The 23,715-nt window shown below is 42.1% G+C and overlaps 1 protein-coding gene across 1 annotated transcript in view; it reads right to left on the bottom strand.

Annotated features, from left to right (window-relative positions):
- The window catches only part of SNRNP40 (small nuclear ribonucleoprotein U5 subunit 40), a 37,707-nt gene that overhangs the window by 6,000 nt on the left and 7,992 nt on the right, over window positions 1–23,715 (bottom strand). The window contains exons 5-7 of the mRNA XM_047727644.1: window positions 10,394–10,516; window positions 3,070–3,190; window positions 600–682 (exon numbers count right to left, since the gene is read on the bottom strand). Of these exons, the coding sequence (XP_047583600.1) occupies window positions 600–682; window positions 3,070–3,190; window positions 10,394–10,516 (327 nt within the window). The remainder of the gene's footprint in view (window positions 1–599; window positions 683–3,069; window positions 3,191–10,393; window positions 10,517–23,715) is intronic.

The following is a 23,715-nucleotide window of genomic DNA, read 5'->3' as shown; positions in this document are numbered from 1 at the left end:
GGCAAAGGGAGAAGTAGGCCCTTCACTGAGCAGGGAGCCCCATGTGGGGGCTCGATCCCAGGACCCTGGAATCCTGACCTCAGCCAAAGGCAGTCACCTAGCCAACTGAGCCACTCAGGCAAGAACAGTTTTTTTTTTTTTTTTTTTTTTTTTAAGATTTTATTTATTTATTTGACAGAGAGAGAGAGATTACAAGTAGGCAGAGAGGCAGGCAGGAGGGGGCGGTGGGGGAAGCAGGCAGGCTCCCCGCTGAGCAGAGAGCCCAATGTGGGGCTCGATCCCAGGACCCTGAGATCATGACCTGAGCCGAAGGCAGAGGCTTAACCCACTGAGCCACCAGGGTGCCCTACAAGAACAGTTTTGATGGAGAACAGTGTTAACTGAAATGTAGCCCCTTCTTAGTAGAGCTACCACCCTCTACCCTTAATGCCATCCCCTTTTATGCCCCCTGAACTGAGATATAATTGACACTGAACATAGTTTTAGTTTTAGGTGTACAACATAATGATTTGATGTATGTAAATACTGCTCTTAGCACCATCTTAAATGTTCTCTTTGAGTCAAATAGACAGTAAAACTCTTTGCCATGCAGAACTTACCTTCTCAAAGTTGTGCACATTTCCTTGAAATATCTTCACACACCTCTCTTTAGGAGCAAATGGCCGGACATCCCAGACCCGCACTGCAAACAGAGCAGAACAGTTATGGGCCAGAGGTCTCCTGAGAACCCAGCTGCAATCAATGTCATGTCAATGACACGTGCTGTTTCCTGGTGAAGGAAGGCCAACACGGTATATTATAAGGTACATGATAAGGCTCTTTTTCCCCCCTAAACAGTCATAAAATGCATTCAAATTCCATTAACAGGGTCTAAGGGCACAGTGGAAAGCTGAGCGGGCAGGAAGGGGAAATGCCAAGCGCATTGCTGGGGGTCTGCAACGGAAAGTAGCTGGGTGTGACATTAACAAAACATTGGCAGATGATTCCTCTGCCAACCCCAAAACGCCACATTTAACAAAGCTTTAATATGACAATCTAAATACCACTGACTACTATGACAATCAATCTATAAAAACCAAACAAAGGACTAATTTTGCTCATAGGGACACCTGACAGTCTACACTTGAGCAAGGTCAAATCATACTAAGAGAGTATTATATTAATAGTTAGAAAAAGTGAACTCTGATTTCTCATTCTAGCTGTTATATGTATGGGTGGTATCAGGTAAAAAGTGAGGTTACGGTTTAGTCTCTGTAAGATGAGAATACCACTTGTTCTTTTTCTTTTTTACAAGAGTACATTAAGGACCAAATAAAATGATACATGTACCAGGGCTCTAAAAGAATAGAGGCAATGGATAAAAATAAGGATTTTGTCATTTTATTATACAGCCATAACAAAAAATTCTTATTACTTTAATAACCATTTAGGGAATCCTCATCATTCCTTACTGTGAACAACGCTAGAATTTGTCAATGGCAAATACATCAAAATCAGGATATAAACAGCACAGTAAGCAGTGGCTACAGCTGTTGGTAACAAATCCTTTATCAATAGTGGAATTCAAGGGATGTCATTTTAACTGCGTGTAATAAACAGAACAATCGGGATGCCTGTGTGGCTCAGCTGGTTGGGCGGCTGCCTTCGGCTCAGGTCATGATCCCAGCGTCCTGGGATCAAGTCCCACATCGGGCTCCTTGCTCGGCAGGGAGCCTGCTTCTCCCTCTGCCTCTGCCTGCCACTCTGTCTGCCTGTGCTTGCTCTCTCCCTCTCTCTCTCTCTGACAAATAAAAAAAAATAAATAAATAAACAGAACAATCCTAGGATTCAGATAGGCATGGAAAGTGAAGGTAGGAGTGAAAGTTTGCTATTAAGGTGGGAATACAGTCAGAAGGTAAGGGTGTTCATTCATTCAAGAATTACTTACTCAGCACCCGCTGAGTGCTAGGCACTGTCTTCATTACAAAAATGTCAGTGAAAGCATGTCTGTTTCTGACAAGCCTATGAACTTGTACAGAGGCAGGGGTGGGGGGTCATCTCTAAATCCTCCCAATATTAAGCATATAATCCACCTTCTTTTTTGTTAATAGTAAACCCATCCTCCCACGTGGCAACTCAAAAACAAGCAGAGAAGAGTCTATCTGTGTGAATGCAGAATGTTGCAATGTTTTACTGTTCAATTCCCATCCCACCAGTGCTTTGGAGCAGGGAGGGAGGACACACTGGAGAACAGAATGCAACTCTACCAGCAGCTCTACTGGTCATTCAAGTTTGGTGCTCTCTGTAATGCTCGAGAACTGCTTTGGATGGATCTCAACAATCTACTAATCACCAGGTGCTTCTCATACACTACCTGGCTCCACAGCATACCAGAGCTGAAACAGGTCTTAAAAGCTATAAGCAGGGGCACCTGGGTGGCTCAGTGGGTTAAAGCCTCTGCCTTCAACTCAGGTCATGATCTCAGAGTCCTAGTGATCGAGCCCCACATCGGGCTCTCTGCTCGGCATGGAGCCTGCTTCCTCCTCTCTCTCTGCCTGCTTCTCTGCCTACTTGTGATCTCCATCTGTCAAATAAATAAATAAAATCTAAAAAAAAAAAAAAAAAAGCTATAAGCAAAGTTGCCCGAGGATTAGAGTAGGCAGATTTGGGACTAGAACCCTGGCTTCCTGACTACATCTTCTAAAGGTTTTTCTATTACAACGTGTTCTCCCAGTTGCCCTGGCAGAAACCTGTGAACCACCCTTGACTCTTTCTTTTCGTTTTTTTTTTTTTTTTTTCTTTTCGTTTTGTTTTTTAAAGATTTATTTGACAGACAGAGATCACAAGTAGGCAGAGAAGCAGGTTCCCCGCTGAGCAGAGAGCCCGATATGGGGCTTAATCCCAGGACCCTGAGATTATGACCTGACAAAGGCAGAGGCTCAACCCACTGAGCCACCAAGGCGCCCCGACTCTTTCTTCGGATCCACATGTATCCTGGTACACATTTCTAGTACCCAATGCCCACTTTCCTTGCGGACCTTGAGGTCCACAGTGTCTGGACCCTTGGAGAGCTTTCCTTTCCATAGTTACCTGTATTGTCCATTGCATTTGACAAAAGATAAGAGCCTTCAGAACTTAAACTCAGGCCAGTCACCGAATCTGCATGGCCTCTCATGGTGTAGGTTAGCTTGTTTTGGCGCAAGTCCCAGACCTACAAAAACAAAAAGGTGCTCCCAGAAATCAAATTGAGAATAGCAAAGAAACATAGTTACTAAAGAGTCAACTGCCTGGAGAAACTGGTATCCCCTCTCCATCTGGCTGTGGGCCCAGTATTTAGCATAAAATAGAGGATTTCTGTCAAGAGGAAAAAAACTCGTCTTTTAAAAAAATTTTTTTAGAGAGAGAGGATGAGTGCGGGTAGGGGTGGGGCAGAGGGAGAGGGAAAGAGAGAATCTTTTTTTTTTTTTAAAGGATTTTATTTATTTATTTGACAGATCACAAGTAGGCAGAGAGGCAGACAGAGGGAGAGGAGGAAGCAGGCTCCCTGCTGAGCAGAGAGCCAGATGCGGGGCTCCATCCCAGGACCCTGAGATCATGACCTGAGCCTAAGGCAGAGGCTTAACCCACTGAGCCACCAAGGCGCCCCAAGAGAGAATCCTTTTAAAAAAGATTGTATTTATTTATTTGACTGAGAAAGAGAGAGCATAAGCAGGCAGAGCGGTAAGCAGAGAGAGAAGGAGAGGCAGACTCCCTGCTGAGCAGGGAGCCCAAAGCAGGACTCCATCCCAGGACGCTGGCATCATGATCTGAGCCAAAAGACAGATGCCCTGACTGAGCCACCCGGGCACCCTAGAAAGAGAGAATCTTAAGCAGACTCCATACCCAGCACGGAGCTGGAGCCTGATGTGGGGTTCAATCTCAAGACCCTGAGATGATGATGTGAACCGAAATTAAGAGTCAGATGCTTAACTGACACCCAGGGCCGTTCTTATCTTTCTTTTCTTAAGATTTTATTTATTTATTTGACAGACAGAGATCACAAGTAGGCAGAGAGGCAGGCAGAGAGAGAGAGGAGGAAGCAGGCTCCCTGCTGAGCAGAGAGCCCGATATGGGGCTTAATCCCAGGACCCTGAGATCATGACCTGAGCAGAAGGCAGAGACTTAACCCACTGAGCCACCCAGGCGCACCCCCCTTGTCTTTCCAAAAAAGGGAGTCAAACTTACTATGTCTGACTAAAGGGCTATAAACTTACATTACTTTTTTATATATGTAACTACATATAAATTACACATAATATAAACATATTTAATATATATAATACATAATGTTATTTATCACAGTATAATAAAATTTAACAAAAGTTAAGAATTTGCAGGGGTTATTGTTTTTTTTTTAAACTTTTTTTTTATTTTATTTTTTATAAACATATAATATATTTTTATCCCCAGGGGTACAGGTCTGTGAATCACCAGGTTTACAAACTTCACAGCACTCACCATAGCACATACCCTCCCCAGTGTCCATAATCCCACCCCCCTCCCAACCCCCCTCCCCCATCAACCCTTAGTTTGTTTTGTGAGATTAAGAGTCACTTATGGTTTGTCTGCAGGGGTTATTCTTAAATCATAACAAAATATATTAGGAATTAAAAAACTAAGTGTCAACTTAAAATACTTAAACTATGATTCTTAGCAATTGTAACTAAACTATTAGAACTACAGAAAAACAAGTGAACACATCATTTGAAAAGGGCATTATGATTATACGTAAATATATATAACAATATACAAATACAGATGCTTAAAATTTTTCATTTAATGTTATATGCACACACATACACACATATACTATGGAAAAGCATATTTATTAAAAATAAAGATAAATTGTAGATTCACTGTTGTCTGGGTGGGAAAGGTAAGAAACAGTTTGACTAAAAATAACCTAATGTCAAACACAGAAAATAAATGGTTCATTAAGTTACGGCCCATAAACATACTGCAACACTATGGGATCTCATGCTAGAGACAGTAGAGCATTGGCACCTAGGTGGCTCAGCCAGTTAAGTGTCTGCTTTTGGCTCAGGTCATGGTCCCAGGGTCCTGGGATGGAGCCCCACATCAGGGTCCATGCTCAGTGGTGAATCTGCTTCTCCCTCTGCCACTCTATCTCTCTCAAAAATTAATCTAAAAAAAAAAAAAAAAAAAAAAAAGGAGTACAGCAGAGTGGAAGAGTGAGGAGTTAGGGTCAGACTGCCCAAGTCCTAAGAGTTATTGGGCCACCAACCCTCTCTAAGCCTGTTTCTGGTCTATAAGATGGGGATAACAACATTACTTCCTATGGCTGTTGGGAAGATGACAAATAGAATGCTTAGCAGATGCCTGGTACACCGCAGGCCCTCAATACTTGGTAGCTGTTATTAAGCAACTCCTAAAAATAACTCTGAAGACCAAATGTACAAGTGCTCCAATAATAAGCTATTAAGCTAATAGGAAAATACAAAACACTATATACATTTACATAGACTGCAACTATGTAAAAAAAAAAAAATTAAAGCCAACAGACATGGTGCGAAATGTCAAGGCAATTTTGTTAAGGTCATTGGTATTATTCAGAATTTCCTCCAAATTTGATTTAATACTGCCATGTAGTTTTTCTAAGTGGAAAAAAAAAAATTTCTTTTTTCCTCCCTGTTTAAGGCACTTCTCTTACCTAGAAATGATTGGTGTTGTATGTCAAAGCAATACATAAGGCAGACAACTCCACTTTCCCCATCAATAACTCACTCATGTGTGGAACCCAACATACTTTATATACAGTGATTTTGGTGTCAGGATGTTTGCTGTCTCAATAATCAGGAAAGCCTGAAATGGCTGACGTTTTTGTTCAAGCTATTGTTCCTTCTCTTCAGAGAAGCACTGTTGAAGTGTTGAGCTTTTTTAGGAGAGAATGAAATGTGCCATCCCTTACAACACTTGGGCACCATTTCCAGACCTTCCTTCTTGTGGCCTACACACATCATTTGTGCACAACCAATGTGTATCTGGGATTTGCGGCAGCAAGAACTAATTTAAGCAAGATATTTTCCAAGTGCCCAAATCAGTTGTTCAGTGAATGCTTGGGTCTCTGATTAGTGGGCATCAACAATATGAGTTTTCATGCTAGAAACAGTTGAGCAGAATAGAAATTTCCCCCAAATTTTCGGAGTACTGGGTACATTCTTTTTTTTCTTTCTTTTTTTTTTTTTTTAAAGATTTTTATTTGTTTATTTGACAGATCACAAGTAGGCAAAGAGGCAGGCAGAGAGAGAGAGAAGGAGGAGGAGGCAGGCTCCCTGCTGAGCAGACAGCCCGATGCAGGGCTCGATCCCAGGTCCCTGGGATCATGACCTGAGCCAAAGGCAGAGGCTTTAACCACTGAGCCACCCAGGCGCCCCCCCTTTTTTTTTTCTTAAAGATTTTATTTTATTTGACAGGCAGAGATTACAAGTAGGCAGAGAGGCAGGCAGAGAGAGAGAGGAGGAAGCAGGCTCCCTGCTGAGCAGACAGCCCGAATGCGGGGCTCGATCCCAGGACCCTGGGATCATGACCTGAGCCGAAGGCAGAGGCTTTAACCCACTGAGCCACCCAGGTGCCCCTACTGGGTACATTCTTTAAAAAAAAAAAAAAAAAATTTCTGGGTTGAAATTCATTCATTTTCTAAGTAGGCTCCACAGCCAACATGGAGTCCAGTGTGGGGCTTGGACTCCTGACCCTGAGATCAAGACCTGAGCTGAGACCAGGAGTCAGATGCTCAACTGACTGAGCCACCCAGGTACCCTTGAAGGACATCCTCTTAGAAAAAAACCTAGTGACATATGTTATTACTGTACTTATAGAACTTTATTTGCACATTCTCTGTGAGATAAATTCGGCCTTCAGAACAGAGTTGAGATTAGCTGTCTACAGAAAAAGCCTACCCTGACAGAAGGTATAACATACAGTACGTGTCTGAGAGGTCATGGAAAACCTTCAAATCCTAAAAAGGGATCGGGTACCCCTTAAGGACTATAGCATAATTAAATATATCTGTTTAGAGAAGACCCAGGAAGAGTCTAGGATAAAGAATGCGGAATAAGCCACACTGTATGTCATAAGAAGGCTTTCCTAGCACAAGAGTATTACTCTTAAGCTGATCTATCCTCATAGTGGAGATGAGGGCATCAAATTCTCAGACTTAAAGAAAAGAAGCCAGTCTCAAAAGGTTATACATACTGTATGATTCCATTTGTATGATATTCTACAAAAAGGAACTACAAGACAAAGAAGAGATCAATGGTTGGAATGAGTTAGGAATGGAAAGAGGGTTTGACACAAGTGAACATTACAAAATTTTGGGGATGATGTAAATTGTTCTGTACCTTGTTTGTGGTAGCTACACAAATCTATGCAGCCATAAACATTCATAAAACTGTATACAAAACAGGGACGCCTGGGTGGCTCAGTTGGTTAAGCAGCTGCCTTCGGCTCAGGTCATGATCCCAGCGTCCTGGGATCGAGTCCCACATCGGGCTCCTTGCTCATCAGGGAGCCTGCTTCTCCCTCTGCCTCTGCCTGCCATTCTGTCTGCCTGTGCTTGCTCTCTCTCCCTCTCTCTCTCTGACAAATAAATAAAATTAAAAAACAAACAAACAAACAAAAAAACAACAAAAAAAAACTGTATACAAAACAAACTTGATTTTGCCATATGTAAACTTTAATAATTATTTTATTATTAGTTTTTAATGGGAATTCTTTTTCTTTTTCTTTGTAACCTCTATGCCCAATGTGGGGGGCTTGAACTCATGACTCCGAGATCAAGAGTCACATGCTCGGGGCGCCTGGGTGGCTCAGTGGGTTAAAGCCTCTGCCTTCGGCTCAGGTCATGATCCCAGGGTCCTGGGATCGAGCCCCGCATCGGGCTCTCTGCTTGGCAGGGAGCCAGCTTCCTCCTCTCTCTCTCTGCCTGCCTCTCTGCTTACTTGTAATCTCTCTCTCTGTCAAATAAATAAATAAAATCTTTAAAAAAAAAAAAAAAAAAAAAAAAAAAAAAAAAAAAAAAAAAAGAGTCACATGCTCTACCAACTGAGCCAGCCAGGCACTCTTAATAATTTTAAAAGTATGAAAATTATAATAGCTTAATGACACTAAACTACTGTCATGTGTATGAGATGCCCTCTAGTGATTCTAAAGCTAATGGGCTCCCAAACTTCTCTCTGGGAAATACTGCATTAGCTATTAAGATGATCTAATTAAGTTCCCATGCCCTGATTTGACATTCTCCATACAGTTATAAGATAGAAAAAGGATGGGAAGTTAAATTTTGGAAATGGTCAATTTTCAAGTATTATGGGACATCTAAGCGGGGGAATGTTGAGAGGTTGGCTGTATACAGGGGTTTGGAGCTAAAGATCTGGGTCGGAAATATAAAGTCAGCATATAGATGATAAAGTCATGGAGTTAGGTGAGAACTGTCCAGGGAAAAGGGATACATGAGAAGCACCTAGGAAAGGACCTTGGGGAATAATGACATTTCAAATATGTATGGAGAGTTTCCATAGTGTAGTGGTTATCACGTTCGCCTGACAAGTATATATAGAGAGAATGGCTCTCAGAGGTATTTGAAAATGATATGCCAGTGGGGTAGGAGACTGTAGGTATTGTCACAACTATTAAAAGATTAAAAGAATTGGGGCGCCTGGGTGGCTCAGTGGGTTAAGCCGCTGCCTTCGGCTCAGGTCATGATCTTAGAGTCCTGGGATCGAGCCCCGCATGGGACTCTCTGCTCAGCAGGGAGCCTGCTTCCTCCTCTCTCTGCCTGCCTCTCTGCCTGCTTGTGATCTCTCTGTCAAATAAATAAATAAAATCTTAAAAAAAAAAAAAAGATTAAAAGAATCTACTGAATTTAGGAACAGGGAGGATTATTGGTGACCTTGAAGAGAAGGTCACCAATGAAACAATGGAGGTAGAAGCCAGACTGCTGAGGAGTGATCAGGAGACATGGAATGGAGGAATGAAATGGGGTGGAACTGAAGACAGTGAGTGTAGAACAATTGTCAGGGGGCACTTCTCATAGGCATTAAGAGCAGGACTCTGAAACCTGAGTCTGGGTTTTGCCAGGCTTCTTTTAATTCAGTTTCTTCATCTGTAAAATGGCATGAATAGCATTTATTTCATAGGGTGCTGTGAAGCTTAAATGAGTAAGAGAAAGCTCGAAGAACAAGGCCTAACACTGACAGTAAGGGTCCCACGGTAACGATAACATTATTACTGTCACCACCACGAAAGAAGTCTGGCTGTGAAGGGGAAGACGGACAAGGCAACAACAGGAGGAAGTGGAATGGAAGGAAGACTCCCCACCCTAACGCCAAGAGCTGAGCACAGTGGAGTGATGACGCAAAGACAGAAGAGCAGACTGGAAACAGGATCTGGGAAAACAGACGGTATGAGGGCCCAGTCAGGGAAAAGGAGCTGATATCCTTCCACTGAAGGGACTACCTTTAAACAAAAGCAAGAACATTTCATCTGTAGTAGCAGCAGAGGAGGCAGGGAGGGAAGGGCACATAGCATAATTTTTAGGTAGGGACAGTAGGAAGCTGGATATTTACCTACAGTTATCACTCTAAAGGTAAAACAGAAGGCCAAAAATCTTTGAGACACTTAAGGAAGCCAGTATGTAAAGACAGACGCAAATTGTGTAACCCCCAAAACACTTCCCATCCACTGGCATTTGCTATGTCCAGGAACTGCAACGTGCTCTAATGCATTAGGTTCATTTAATCCTCACTACAACCCCATGAAGTAGATGTTATTACTGTGGTTATTAAGAGGCTGTTAAAGAACTTGCTTGCAGTCCTAAAAAACTAGAAAATGACAGAACTGGGATTAGAAACCAAGTTAATTGGTCAAAAGCACGATAAGCTGTACTGCTGTGTGGACCACCGCCACTCTCAAAACATCACCGCCTTCCCTCTTTCTTGGCTGTGGATTCTCTGAAACTTCCTTTGTGCAGTCTCAAAGAGAAAGACGCACTGAGAGATCAGAGTTGAGAATCAGAGGGTGATTCAACGCTATCTCAGCAGGCCAACAGAATGAGGGGGAAAAAAAGGTTGCAAATGTCTTTAGCCAAGGAACGCACTCTTCACGTTCACAGACTCCACACATGGGGCCTCACTTCACATGAACTGTCTGGTCCCTGATGGCATTTATATGAGCTATAATGAAACCCTTGACTTAGAAGTCAATGAGGATAGGGCAGAAAGAAAACAAGATTTAAGTTACTATCTTCCTTGTAGTTGGTATAAAGTACAAAGCTATCACAAACTCAGAAGTTTGAAAAGACTACCATCTGCGAATGGAGACAGGTGAAAGGAAGGTGTAACGCAAACATTAAACATACCTTGATATCGTTGTCTATTCCACCAGAAATAATCTGGTCACTTGTGTCATTGAAGGTCACAGCTAACACCTGGTACGTGTTCTGAAATGTCTGGATGGCTGCTTTCTTCCGGATGTCCCACAGCTGAAGCAGAGGAATAGGAGGGTCTATGGTCAAATATCATTGTAAGTAATTGCAGAGTACATCCTGAAGTCTTAAGGATTTTGTAGAGGTAAATACATTTTTTTTCTTTTTTAAAAGATTTTATTTATTTGACAGAGAGAGAGTGTGTACGCACAAGCAGAAGGAGTGGCAGGCAGAGGGAGAGGGAGAAGCAGGCTCCCTGCAAAGCAGAGACAGCCCGATATGGGACTTAATCCCAGGACTCCGGGATCATGACCTGAGCTGAAGGCAGTGGCTTAACTGACTGAGCCACCCAGGTGCCCAGGTAAATACATTTTTAACAGGGACACCATTCAGAAACTTGTCTGGATATTCTACTAACATGGTGAGACGTGACATAATTTGGCCAATGTATCTGAAAGTTGGGATAACAAATCACTTTGGTTGTATTTTCAGACACCTTTGTTAAAGTATGAATAATCATAGTTCATCAACATGCCTTAGAATGAAAATCCTCTGCTTGCTTAGTTCATATGCTCTTTGCACAGCAGGGATGTCAGACCAGTGCTTTCAAACTGCAGCATTAATGGGCTATGGCTCACATTAAAAAATATACAGAGAGAGGTTACATCAATGAAAACAGCAGAGTAGGGAATGCTAAAAGGTTGCCCCTCTGTAAAAGCAGAGAATTATGTGGCAAAAAACCTGGCAGAATTAACTTTATCAGAACTCTAGAAACTATTCAAAACTTTGTAGCAACCAGTAAAATGCTTAATGAGGAAAAAAACCCTCCTAAGTCTTGGTAAGAGTTTTATAGTGTTTTAACTTACCCTGTCTCCCTCTCCTACTCAGCAAGAGCTCTGAAGACAATGGCCCATATTCCCAGTATAGGTTCCTATACCAGAGGGACCAGAATGGACCTTATTCTCAAAGAACTGTGGTTGTTTTTAACTTTCTGGTGGCTCCCTGAAGGATGAACTTAAAAGGTTTGACTTCATTTTGCATAACTTGGAACTCTGCCAGGGCAGAGGCATTCATCTAAAACATTTAAAGGCAAATGCATTAGCCTCTGCTGTCTGGGGCCAGGGATGAGAGTTGGGGCAAACTGTACACAAGCCAAAAAGCTTGGGAGAAAAGCTGGGGAATGACACAATTTGGAGAAAAAGAGCTTTGAAAAGCTGACGTATTCCTAGGACTCTAGAAGGCTGTTTGCATGCCCATGTCTGGCACACGTTCAGAAAAGCCCCGAGAAGGTCCTAAGCGTTCTCGCAGACCTGCACGAGCTCCGCACAAGCAGGAAGTGAAGGCTAACAGAAACTTGTAAACTGACACAAAGCTGTAAACTGCCTGGTAAAGACAGACCCCCCCGCCCCCCAAACACACACAATGAGTCTGCAAAGACTGGGGAGAGGTTTTTATCCACAAGTGATTAAGAAAATCTCTGTCAAATCATTAGTGAGCCACCAAGCTAATGCAACAGAGATTTCAGTGGCTACACTTGGCAAATAATACAGACTTTATAAAATTAGCTCAGAAAATTCACTTAATAGGAGTGCCTGGGTGGCTCAGTTGTGTGGCTGACATCTGGTTTCGGCTCAGGTCATGGTCTCAGGGTCCTGGGATTGAGCCCTGTGTTGGGCTCTGTGCTTAGCAGGGAGTCGGCTTGAGATTCTCTCTCCCTCTGCCTCTCCCCCTGTTCATGCTCTCTCTCTCTCTAATAATAAGTAAATTCTTTTAAAAAAATATTTTATTTATTTATTTGACAGAGATAGACATAGTGAGAGAGGGAACACAAGCAGGGGAAGTGGGAGAGGGAGAAGCAGGCTTCCCGCCGAGCAGGGAACTTGATGCAGGGCTCGATCCCAGGACCTTGGGATCATGACCTGAGCAGAAGGCAGATGCTTAATGACTGAGCCTCCCAGGCTCCCCAAATAATAAGTAAATCTTAAAAAAAAAAAAAAAAAAAAAAAGAAAGGTGGGGCGCCTGGGTGGCTCAGTCATTAAGCAGCTGCCTTTGGTTCAGGTCATGATCTAAGGTCCTGGGATTGAGCCCCACATCAGGCTCCCTGCTTGGCGGGAAGCCTGCTTCTCCCTCTCCCACTTCCCCTGCCTGTGTTCCCTCTCTCGCTGTGTCTCGCTCTGTCAAATAAATAAATAAAATCTTAAAAAAAAAAAAAAAAGCAAGATAATTTACTAAACAAGCAGCAACAATAAACCCTTGGGAGAAACTAATTTCCACAGTTACCACATTATAATATTCAAATGTTTTCAACAGGAAATTATGACACACACAAAAAAGCAAAGTATGGCCCGTACAGAAGAAAAAAAGAAATTAAGTCTTTTCAAAAATGATGATGGGACAACTGGATAACCATACTCAAAATAATGAAAGCAGACCTTTATCTCCTACCATATGGAAAAATGTACTCCATGTGGATCAAAGACCTAAATGTAAAAGTTAAAACTATGACATTCTTAGAAGAAAACACAGGGGTAAATTTTCATGGCCTTGGATTTGGCAATGAATTATTAGCTATGAAACCAAAAGAACAAGTGACCAAAGAAAAAACATAAACTGAACTTCATAAAAATGAGAAACTTTTGTACATCAAAGGATAGTATCAAGAAAATGAGATGAGAAGATAACCAACAGTGGGAGAAATATTTGCAAATCATGTATCTGATAAAGATCTAGTATCCAGAATAAAAAACCCATAGTTCAACAACATTGCAAATAGCCCCGAAAATGGGCAAAGGCCCTGAATAAACATTTCTTTTCAGGAGCTGTTAGCACAAGAAAAGAGGCTCAGCATCATAAATTAGTTGGGAAATGCAAATCAAAACAACGATTAGAGATTGCTTCACACTCACTAGGATGGTTATAATTAACAAAAAAACCAAAACCAAAACAAAAAAGAAACTAATGAGTGATGGCGAGGAAATATTGGAATCCTCGAACACCACTGGTGGGAATATAAAATGATCTGGCTGCTGTGGAAAAGCCTGGATGTTCCCCAAAAAGCTAAAGCAGAATTACCATACGACCCAGCAATCTTCCTCCTAGGTATATACCCAAGAGAAATGAAACAAAAACTTATACACCAATCTTTGTAGCAGTGTTAAAAAGGAATGAAATATCAATACATGTTACAACAAGGATGAAGCCTGAAAACATTAAGCTGAGTGAAAGAAACTGAACACAAAAAGGCCACTTATATGATTCTATTCTATTTATATGAAATGCCCAGAAGAGGCAAGTACGTAGAGACAAAAAGGAGATTAGTGGTTGCCTGGGGCTGGAAGGTAGGGAAAAAGTACTGACTGCTAAATGGGTATGGGGTTTCTCTTTTGCCCTCCTTATCTTTGTCAGTCCCCGTCTCCCTATAATGGACTGCTCCCATCCTTTTCTAATTTTTTTTTTTTTAAGATTTTTATTTATTTATTTCACAGACAGAGATCACAAGTACGCAGAGAGAGAGGAAGAAGCAGGCTCCCTGCTGAGCAGAGAGCCCGATGCGGGGCTCGATCCCAGGACCCTGGGATCATGACCTGAGCCGAAGGCAGAGGCTTTAACCCACTGAGCCACCCAGGCGCCCCCCTTTTCTAATTTTTATTGGGGGGGCAGTTTTGGTATTGGATCATGGTGATGAGTACACATATTGTGAATGTACTAAAAGCCCTGAATTGTATACATTTTAAAATGGTTAAAATGGGGGGCGTCTGGGTGGCTCAGTGGGTTAAGCCGCTGCCTTCGGCTCAGGTCATGATCTCAGGGTCCTGTGATCGAGCCCTGCATCGGGCTCTCTGCTCCGCAGGGAGCCTGCTTCCCGCTTTCTCTCTGCCTGCTGCTCTGCCTACTTGTGATCTCTCTCTCTGTGTGTCAAATAAATAAATAAAATATATATATATATTTTAAAAGATTTTATTTATTTATTTGTCAGAGAGAGAGAGAGCGAGCACAGGCAGACAGAGTGGCAGGCAGAGGCAGAGGGAGAAGCAGGCTCCCCACAGAACAAGGAGCCCGATGTGGGACTCAATCCCAGGACGATGGGATCATGACCTGAGCCGAAGGCAGCTGCTTAACCAACTGGGCCACACAGGCGTCCCAATAAATAAAATATTTTAAAAAAATGGTTAAAATGGTAAATTTATGTTATGTGAATTTTACCCCAATTAAAAAAAATATAGAAGAAAATGTCCCCTATAGAAAGGGTTGATTCATAAACACAGATGTATTGAGGGGAGTATATTCTGGGTGATAGTATAAAATGTATTCCTTAATGCAGATTGTGATTTAAAAAATGTTTAAAAGTTACTATGTTTAGGCCATCTAGTTTAATCTCAACTTTCATGGATGAATAAACTAAAGCGCAAAGATAGAACTAACTTGATGAGAAACACCCAGTAGGTCAAGGGCAAAACAAGGACAAGAATTTAGTATTGTCTGATTCTATTACATTCATGTTGAATTTACTAAAAAGTGTTAATTTCTTATAAATATTAAACATATGTTTGTTTTAAAAAGTTAACATTTATCTTCAATAGCTGTTTGACTTATTAACAATAGAAGAAAATAAAGATTAGGTACAACAACTCTAGAACCCTATATTCTATAAACAATTAGGCTCTATTTAAGAAAAAAATAAACTTATATAACATGGATCTACATTAAAAAATTTTTTTTTAAAGTTTATTTATTTTTAGTAATCTCTACACCCAACATGGGGCTCGAACTCACAACCCTGAGATCAAAAGTCTCATGCTTTGGGCGCCTGGGTGGTTCAGTCGGTTAGGCATCTGCCTTTGGGTTGGGTCATGGTCCCAGGGTCCTGGGATGGAGCCCTGGGTTAGGCTCCCTGCTAAGCAGACTCTGGAACCACGACCCGACCCGAGAGCTTCATCACTCCTAAATACCGGAGTGCGTTTGTCCTATGAGATACATGTAATAGGGGTGTCTGGTGGCTCAGGTGGCTAAGCATTTGCCTCTGGCTCCAGTCATGATCCCGGGGTCCTGGGATCTAGCCCTGCGCTGGGCTCCCTGCTCAGTGGGGACTCTGCTTCTCCTTCTCCCTCAAGTAAGTAAAATCTTTGGGGTGCCTGGGTGGCTCAGTCCTTAAGTGTCTGCCTTTGGCTCTGGTCCTGATCTCAGGGTCCTGGAATAAAGTCCCATATTGGGCTCCCTGCTCATCAGGAAACCTCCTTCTCCCTCGCTCTCTGCCCCTTCACCCCACTCATGCTCTCTTTTGCTATCTCTCTCTCTCTCTCAAATACATAAAATCTTTAAAAAAAAAATCTTAAAAAAAGATACATATAATACATACATACATATGTGTATATATGTGTGTGTGTATATATATTCCTATAAAATCTTAACACAACCTATCAAAATTAACACCAATACATTATCATCATCCAATCCTCAGGTTTCATTCAAGTTTCACAACTTGTCCCAATGTCTTTTTTTTTTTTAAGATTTTATTTATTTATTTGACAGAAAGAGATCACAAGTAGACAGAGAGGCAGGCAGAAAGAGGGAGGGAAGCAGGCTCCCTGCTGAGCAGAGAGCCCGATGCGGGACTCGATCCCAGGACCCTGAGATCATGACCTGAACCGAAGGCAGCGGCTTAACCCACTGAGCCACCCAGGCACCCCCCAATGTCTTTTATTGCAAAGAAATTCAGTTCAGATTCATGTGCTGAATTTATGGGTCATATTTCTTTAGTCTCCTTCAGCCTAGAAGAGTGTCTCAGAATTTTCTTGACCTTGATGCTTCTCAAATAATAGGATAGTTATTTTGTAGAATGTCCCTCAGTTTGGGTTTGTCTGGTATTTCTTCATGATTAGATTCAAGTTATGCCTCTTTAGCAGGAATCTCACTGGAGTGATGCTGCGTTTTCACTGTATTTTATTGAGTGGCTCATGATTTTGATTTGTCCCATCATGGATAATGTTCAGTTGATCATTTGATTAAGATGTTCTTTTGACAAGCATTATTGCATAAGATGTTCCAGGTTCATCTTGTACTTTCCCTGCCCAGTCCTGAAATAAGGAGTCCTGGTTTCTTTAGTGGAAAATGGTATTGAAAGACCAAGACGTGCCCAGTAGATGTGCTCACTGCTTTGGGGGTTTTGTTCCTAAACCCTCTCAGTGGACAGTTGCCAATATATGCACACACAGGCACATCACATCTGTAAGCATACACTTAATCTCTTGTTTTTTCTATACCTATCTGTTTTATGTGTTGAATCCCACGAGTTCTCACTGATACATCCAGTTCAATGCCAACAACACAAGATGCATTTTAGTCCTCTCTCCTGTATTGGTAACTCCTTTCTCTGACAATGAGAAGTCTGCCTCCCGTTATACTTATTATACTTACCTGATGAAGATTCCTGTATGTAATTAATCTCCTATATCCTTTTCTACCCTTCCCCTGCATGAATGTCTTCCTTTCTCTGTTTGAACTGTGATTCACATCTCCTGTGTGGACCCCCTCCCTACCCCATTTGGGTTGTCCCTTTGTATGAATGCTCCCTTCACTCTGCTCTGGCTCTAATATCCCTCTCCAGGCTGCCTTTCCTCAGGAATGCTATCCTTAGCCTCAGACTTTGGACCTAAACTGCTCTCATCCCATGTGGACACACTCAGCTCAAGCTCATACCCATACTTTCTCCCCCACCAATGCACAGATGAAACTTTTACTCTGCTTAGGCACTGACTCTATGTTGGGCTGCTCTCCCCTCCAATTCCCCATACTGAGCTACCTACTCTGTGTCATGTGGATGCCATCCTTACCCTTGTCAGTCCCCATCTCCCTACAATGGACTGCTCCCATCCTGCACGGATGCTTTCCTCACCTCACCTGGGCCCTGACACCACTTTGGGCCACGATGGCCCACCCGCACCTCTAACCCAAACACCTTCCCTGCTTTGGTCTGTGTAATGGCACGAGGACTAAATTGTTTATAAAAGGGAACAATCTTTATTTATATATATGTTTACATATATAAAAGATAATAATATGTATGCTTTAAACCTATATACAATATAAAAATGATTTCCTTTAAAAATTTTTTAAAAGATTTTATTTATTGAGAGAGAGAGCATGTGCACATGAGCATAAGCAGGGGGAGGGGCAAAGGGAGAGGGAGAAGCAGGTTCTCCCCTGAGTAGGGAGCGGACACAGGGCTTGATCCCAGGACCCTGGCATCATGACTGGAGCCAAAGGAAGACATTTAAGTGACTGAGCCACCCACGTGCCCCTAAAAAATGATTTCCAAATTGCTTTATTAGAAAGAATGAATTGTAGGGCGCCTGGGTGGCTCAGTGGGTTAAGCCGCTGCCTTCGGCTCAGGTCATGATCTCAGGGTCCTGGGATCGAGTCCCGCATCGGGCTCTTTGCTCAGCAGGGAGCCTGCTTCCCTCTCTCCCTCTCCGCCTGCCTCTTTGTCTACTTGTGATCTCTCTCTGTCAAATAAATAAATAAAATCTTAAAAAAAAAAAAAAAAAGAATGAATTGTTAAAAACAGTATGAAAACTACTAGTATGGGGGCACCCGGGTGGCTCATCTGGTTCAGCATCTATCTTTGGCTCAGGTCATGATCCCAGGGTCCCAGGATTGAGTCCCGCATCAGACACCTTGCTCAGCGAGGAGTCTGCTTCTCCCTCTGCCTCTGCCCTTTCCCTTCCTCATGCTCTCTCTCTCTCCCTGTCTGAAACAAATAAATAAAATCTTAAAAAAAAAAAAAAACAAACACCAAAAAAGCCAACTACTAGTTTGGAGAATGCTCAGGCTGCCAATTCTAGACTGAAAATACAAGAATTACTGAAAGCTTTGTTTTCTATTGAGAATTCTGATGAGTAAAATGCAACACAATGTTTTCCCCCTTAGATAAGCAAAGGTTATTAAATTCCCACACTTACAAACCTAGAAAACAATAAAGCATTCCAATGTGGCAAGTAACTAAAAGGCATATGTAAAAGGCTGTTCAACAAAGAATTGTTTATAAATAATAGGTTGAAATTAAGAATAAGGAACTGGTTAAAAAGCAGTCACTTGGGGCGCCTGGGTGGCTCAGTGGGTTAAAGCCTCTGCTTTCGGCTCAGGTCATGATCCCAGGGTCCTGGGATCGAGCCCCATGTCAGGCTTTCTGCTCAGCAGGGAGCCTGCTTCACCCTCTCTCTCTCTGCCTGCCTCTCTGCCTGCTTGTGATCTCTCTCTGTCAAATAAATAAATAAAATCTTAAAAAAAAAAAAAAAAAAAGCAGTCACTTCAGGTGATGTGACATACTGCACATTAAAATAAATATTATTTTCAGTAATAAAATATTTATTTCAAATCATTTTTTAAAAAGACTTTATTTATTTGACAGACAGAGATCACAAATAGGCAGAGAGGGGGGGGAAGCAGGCTCCCCGCTGAGCAAACAGCCCGATGCAGGGCTTGATCCCAGGACCCTGAGATCATGACCTGAGCTGAAGGCAGAGGCTTTAATCCACTGAGCCACGCAGGTGCCCCTCAAATCATGTTTAATTAAGGGAGAAGAAAAGTAAGAAACTAAAAGGAGAATAAAAAAGACAGACATAGGGCGCCTGGGTGGCTCATTTGGTTGAGCGACTGTCTTCGGCTCAGGTCACGGTCCCGGAGTCCCGGGATCGAGTCCCGCATCGGGCTCCCAGCTCCATGGGAAGTCTGCTTCTCCCTCTGACCTTCTCGCCTCTCATGCTCTCTCTCACTGTCTCTCTCTCAAATAAATAAATGAAATCTTTAAAAAAAAATAAAAAGACAGACATACAGGGGTGCTTGGGTGGCTCCGTTGGTTGAGTATCTGACTCTTGATTCTGGCTCAGGTCATGATCTCAGGGTGGTGAGATGGAGCTGCACGTAGGGCTCCACCCTCAGCAGGGAGTCTGCTTCTCTCCTCCTCCCTCTCACCCTGCCGCCCCCCTTTCCCTTCGTGCTCTCAAATAAATAAATAATAATAAAAAAGACAGATAGATATTCACAATGGAGAGTAGTTGAAAAAAGAAAAGCCAAGTAAAGGCAGAAAGATAAACATGAGGAAAGAGATAAAGACAAAAAGAAAGTCAGAGAAAAGGTAAAGGAAGTGAAGCCGGAAACAAACATGAGTAAGTTCCTAGGTGTTGTTGTTTTTTTTTTTTTTTTTGAGATTTTATTTATTCATTTGACAGACAGAGATTACAAGTAGGCAGAGAGGCAGGCAGAGAGAGAGAGAGAGAGGAGGAAGCAGGCTCCCTGCTGAGCAGAGAACCCGATGTGGGGCTTGATCCCAGGACTCTGAGATCATGACCTGAGCCGAAGGCAGAGGCTTTAACCCACTGAGCCACCCAGGCACCCCAGTTCCTAGGTGTTTATCATATAGCAGGCCCTTGATGAATATAAACAAAATTCCTTAGGGTATTTTCATCTCTTACTGCCTTTTTTTTAAATGTAAATTTTTATTTATTATTATTTTATGTAAATTTTTATGTAAACTCAAGTTAGTTAACATGCAGAGTTATATTAGTATGTACAAGATAGTGTCTTACTGCCTTTTGAAAAGCCAATGAGCAAATAAGTTACTGTTAAGACTCTCCAACTATGACACATGTAGGTTAAGAGCTCTGGGCTTTGGAACCATTCCTAAGCGGCAGCCTCTTTACCTAGCCAAACATCAAGGGGCCCCAACTGATTGGGTTTATTATAAAAATGATTTAGTAGAAAAACAGCCCAAAGCAGATGATTCAGTATGTTAGTGTCACAACCTTTAACTATGAAAAGAAAAAAAATTCATTTAAAAAGCAACAATCAGGGACGCCTGGGTGGCTCAGTTGGTTAAGCAGCTGCCTTCGGCTCAGGTCATGATCCCAGCGTCCTGGGATCGAGTCCTGCATCGGGCTCCTTGCTCAGCAGGAGCCTGCTTCTCCCTCTGCCTCTGCCTGCCATTCTGTCTGCCTGTGCTCGCTCTCTCTCTGACCAAAAAAAAAAAAAATCTTAAAAAGCAACAATCATAGGTTTAGTGTCGTTTCTCAGATGTACTCCTTCGAAATCCATCCTGATTTAATCATTAAAAGACTACCCAAAGGGGCACCTGGGTGGTTCAGTCGGTTAAGTATCTGCCTTTGGCTCAGGTCATTATCCCAGGGTCCTGCAATTGAGCCCCTTTTCAGGCTCCTTGTTCAGTAGGGAGCCCGTCTCTCCTTCTCCCTCTGCCTGCTGTTCCCCATGCTTGTGCGCTCTCTGGCAAATAAATAAAAAGACTACCCAGAACCCAAAATTCGTGCCAAAGAAAGAATAAAATGATTGGTCCTACAAAGTAGTATGTCATTATGTGCCCCTGAAATAAAAGTCACTATTTTTAGGCCTCATTTTCCTCATTTGAAAAGGAGGGTGCAATGGTGAGTGTAGCATAATGTATAAATCTGCTGAATCACTATGCTGTATACCTGTATCTCATTTAACATGCATCAACCATACTCAAATACAAATAATGATAAAAGTAAAATGACGATGCTGGATTCAATGGCTCCTGAACTGTCAGACCTGCTACATCAGATCAGAAGAGGAACAGGTTTAAAAATTCTGGTTCTTAAAAAGAAAAAAAAAAAACAAAACCATTTACATCGGCACCCAAAAAAGAGGAATATTTAGATATAAACTTAACAAAATATGTACAGGACCTAAATGAGGAAAACCTCACAACTCTGACAAATGAAATCAAAGAACTAGGGGTGCCTGAGTGGCTCAGTCATTAAGCGTCTGCTTTTGGTTTGAGTCGTGATCCCAGGGTCCAGGGATCGAGCCCTGTATTGGGCTCCCTGCTTGGTGGGAGGCCTGCTCCTCCCTCCCCTACTACCCCTGCTTGGCTTTTCCTCTCTCGATGTCTCTCCTTCTCGGTCAAATAAATAAATAAATCTTTAAAAAACAAAACAAAACAAAACAAAAACCCAAGTAGATGGGGCGCCTGGGTGGCTCAGTGGGTTGGGCCTCTGCCTTCGGCTCAGGTCATGATCTTGGGGTCCTGGGGTCGAGTCCCGCATCGGGCTCTCTGCTCGGCAGAGAGCCTGCTTCCTCCTCTCTTTCTCTCTCTCTCTGCCTGCCTCTCTGCCTGCTTGTGATCTCTGTCTGTCAAATAAATAAATAAAATATTAAAAAAAAAAACTTAAAAAAAAAAAAAAAACCCAAGTAGATAAATGAAGAGCTATTCCATGCTCATGCATAGGAAAAGTCAATATTGTCATTCTCAACTTCATAAATTCAATGCAATTCCAACCAAAATTCTAGTAAGTAGTTTTGTGGAAATCAACAAATTGATTCTAATGTTCATATAGAGACAAAAGACCCAAGATTGCTAACACAATATTGAAGCAGAAACCAAAGTTGGAGGACTGATGATAACTGACCTCCGAGACTTACTGTAGGGGCACCTAGGTGGCTCAGTTGGAAGAACATGTGACTTGTGACCTTAGAGTCGTGTGTTTGACCCCAGGTTGGGTATAGAGATTACTTAAAAAAAAAAAAAAAAAAAAAAGACTTACTATAAAACTATAGTAATCCAGACAGTGTGGTCCTGGAGAAAGAATACATCAATGGAAGAGAACTCAGACCCCAGGAATAGACCCCCATAAATACAGTCAACGGATCTTTGACAAAGGAGAAAAGGCAATGATGGAGCAAGTGAATTTCTTCAACCAATGGCACTGGAACAACTGGACATCCACATGCAAAAAACATGCATCTAGACACAGACCTTGCACCTTTCACAAAAATTAACTCAAAATGTACCACACAGAAGAAAACACAGATGTCCTGAGGTATGGCAATGACTTTTTAGATACAACATCAAAGGCACAATTTGTGAAAGAAATAATTGATAAACTGGACTTCATGAAAGCTAAAAACTCTGCCTGAGAAAGACAATGTCAAGAGAATGAGAAGATAAACCAGGAGACAGGGAGAAAATATTTGTATATCAGATTTGTACATTTGTATACCAAAATGTACAAAGAACTCTCAAAACTCAGCAATAAGAAAACAAACAACACGATTAAAAAATGAGCTAAAGGGGCACATGGGTGGCTCCAGTTGCTTAAGCATCTGCCTTCTGCTTGGGTCATGATCTCATGGTCCTGGGATCAAGCCCCACGTCAGGTTCCCCACTCAGTGGGGAGCCTGCTTCTCCCTCTTCCTCTGCCTGCTGCTCCCCCTGCTTGTGCTCTCTCTCAAATAAATAAATAAAATCTTAAAAAAAAAATGAGCTAAAGATCTTAACAGACACCTCACCGAAGAAGGTACACAGACGACAAAAAGCATATGAAGAGATGCTCCACCTTATGTCATCAGGAAAATGTAAATTAAACTAACAATGAGGTATGACTACATACCTATTAGAGAAGCCAAAATCCGGAGCACTGACACCACCAAATGATGATGCGGAGCAACAGGGATTCTGGCTCATCGCTGGTGGGAATGTAAAATGGTACAGCTACTTTGGAAGACAGACTTGTGGTTTCTTTCTTCTTTTAAGATGTCAATAATCTCTACATCCAAAGTGGGGCTCAAATTTACAATCCCAAGATCAAGAGCTGCACGCTCCATCAACTGAGCCGGCTGGGCACTCAGACTGGTGGTTTCTCAAATATTAAATATCCTCTTACCATATGATCTAGCAATTGTGGTCCTCAGTATTTACTCAACAGAGTTGAAAAATTTAGGTCCACACAAAACTCCCACATGGATGTTTACAGCAATTTTATTCATAACTGCAACTCTGGGAAGCAACTGAGATGTCCTTTATTAAGTGAATGAATAAACTGTGGTATGTCCAGACAATGGAATATTATTTGGCACTAGAACAAATGAGCTACAAAGACATGGAAGAATCTTTTTTTTTAAGGAGATAGGAATTTATTGAACACACTACAAGGTAGCGGTAGGCAGGACAACAGAGGAGAGGCTGTCTGTAAGACATGGAAGACTCTTAAAATGCATTATTACCAAGTAAAAGAAACCAATCTCAAAAAAGACAAAACTATGGAGACAGTAAAAGGATTAGTGGTTGTCAGGGGTGGGAGGGATGAACAGGAGCACAGAGGATTTTTAGGGCAGAAAAAATACTCTGTATGATACCACTGTGATGGATACATGTAATTACATGTTTGTCCCAAACCACAGAATGTATAACACTAAATGTGAACCCTAATATAAACTATGGACTTGG

Source organism: Lutra lutra, chromosome 4, assembly GCF_902655055.1.
Source record: "Lutra lutra chromosome 4, mLutLut1.2, whole genome shotgun sequence".
In the NCBI taxonomy this organism is placed as follows: Eukaryota; Metazoa; Chordata; class Mammalia; order Carnivora; family Mustelidae; genus Lutra; species Lutra lutra.
Note: the sequence above shows the minus strand (reverse complement) of the source record. Positions and strands in the feature narration are given on the sequence as shown.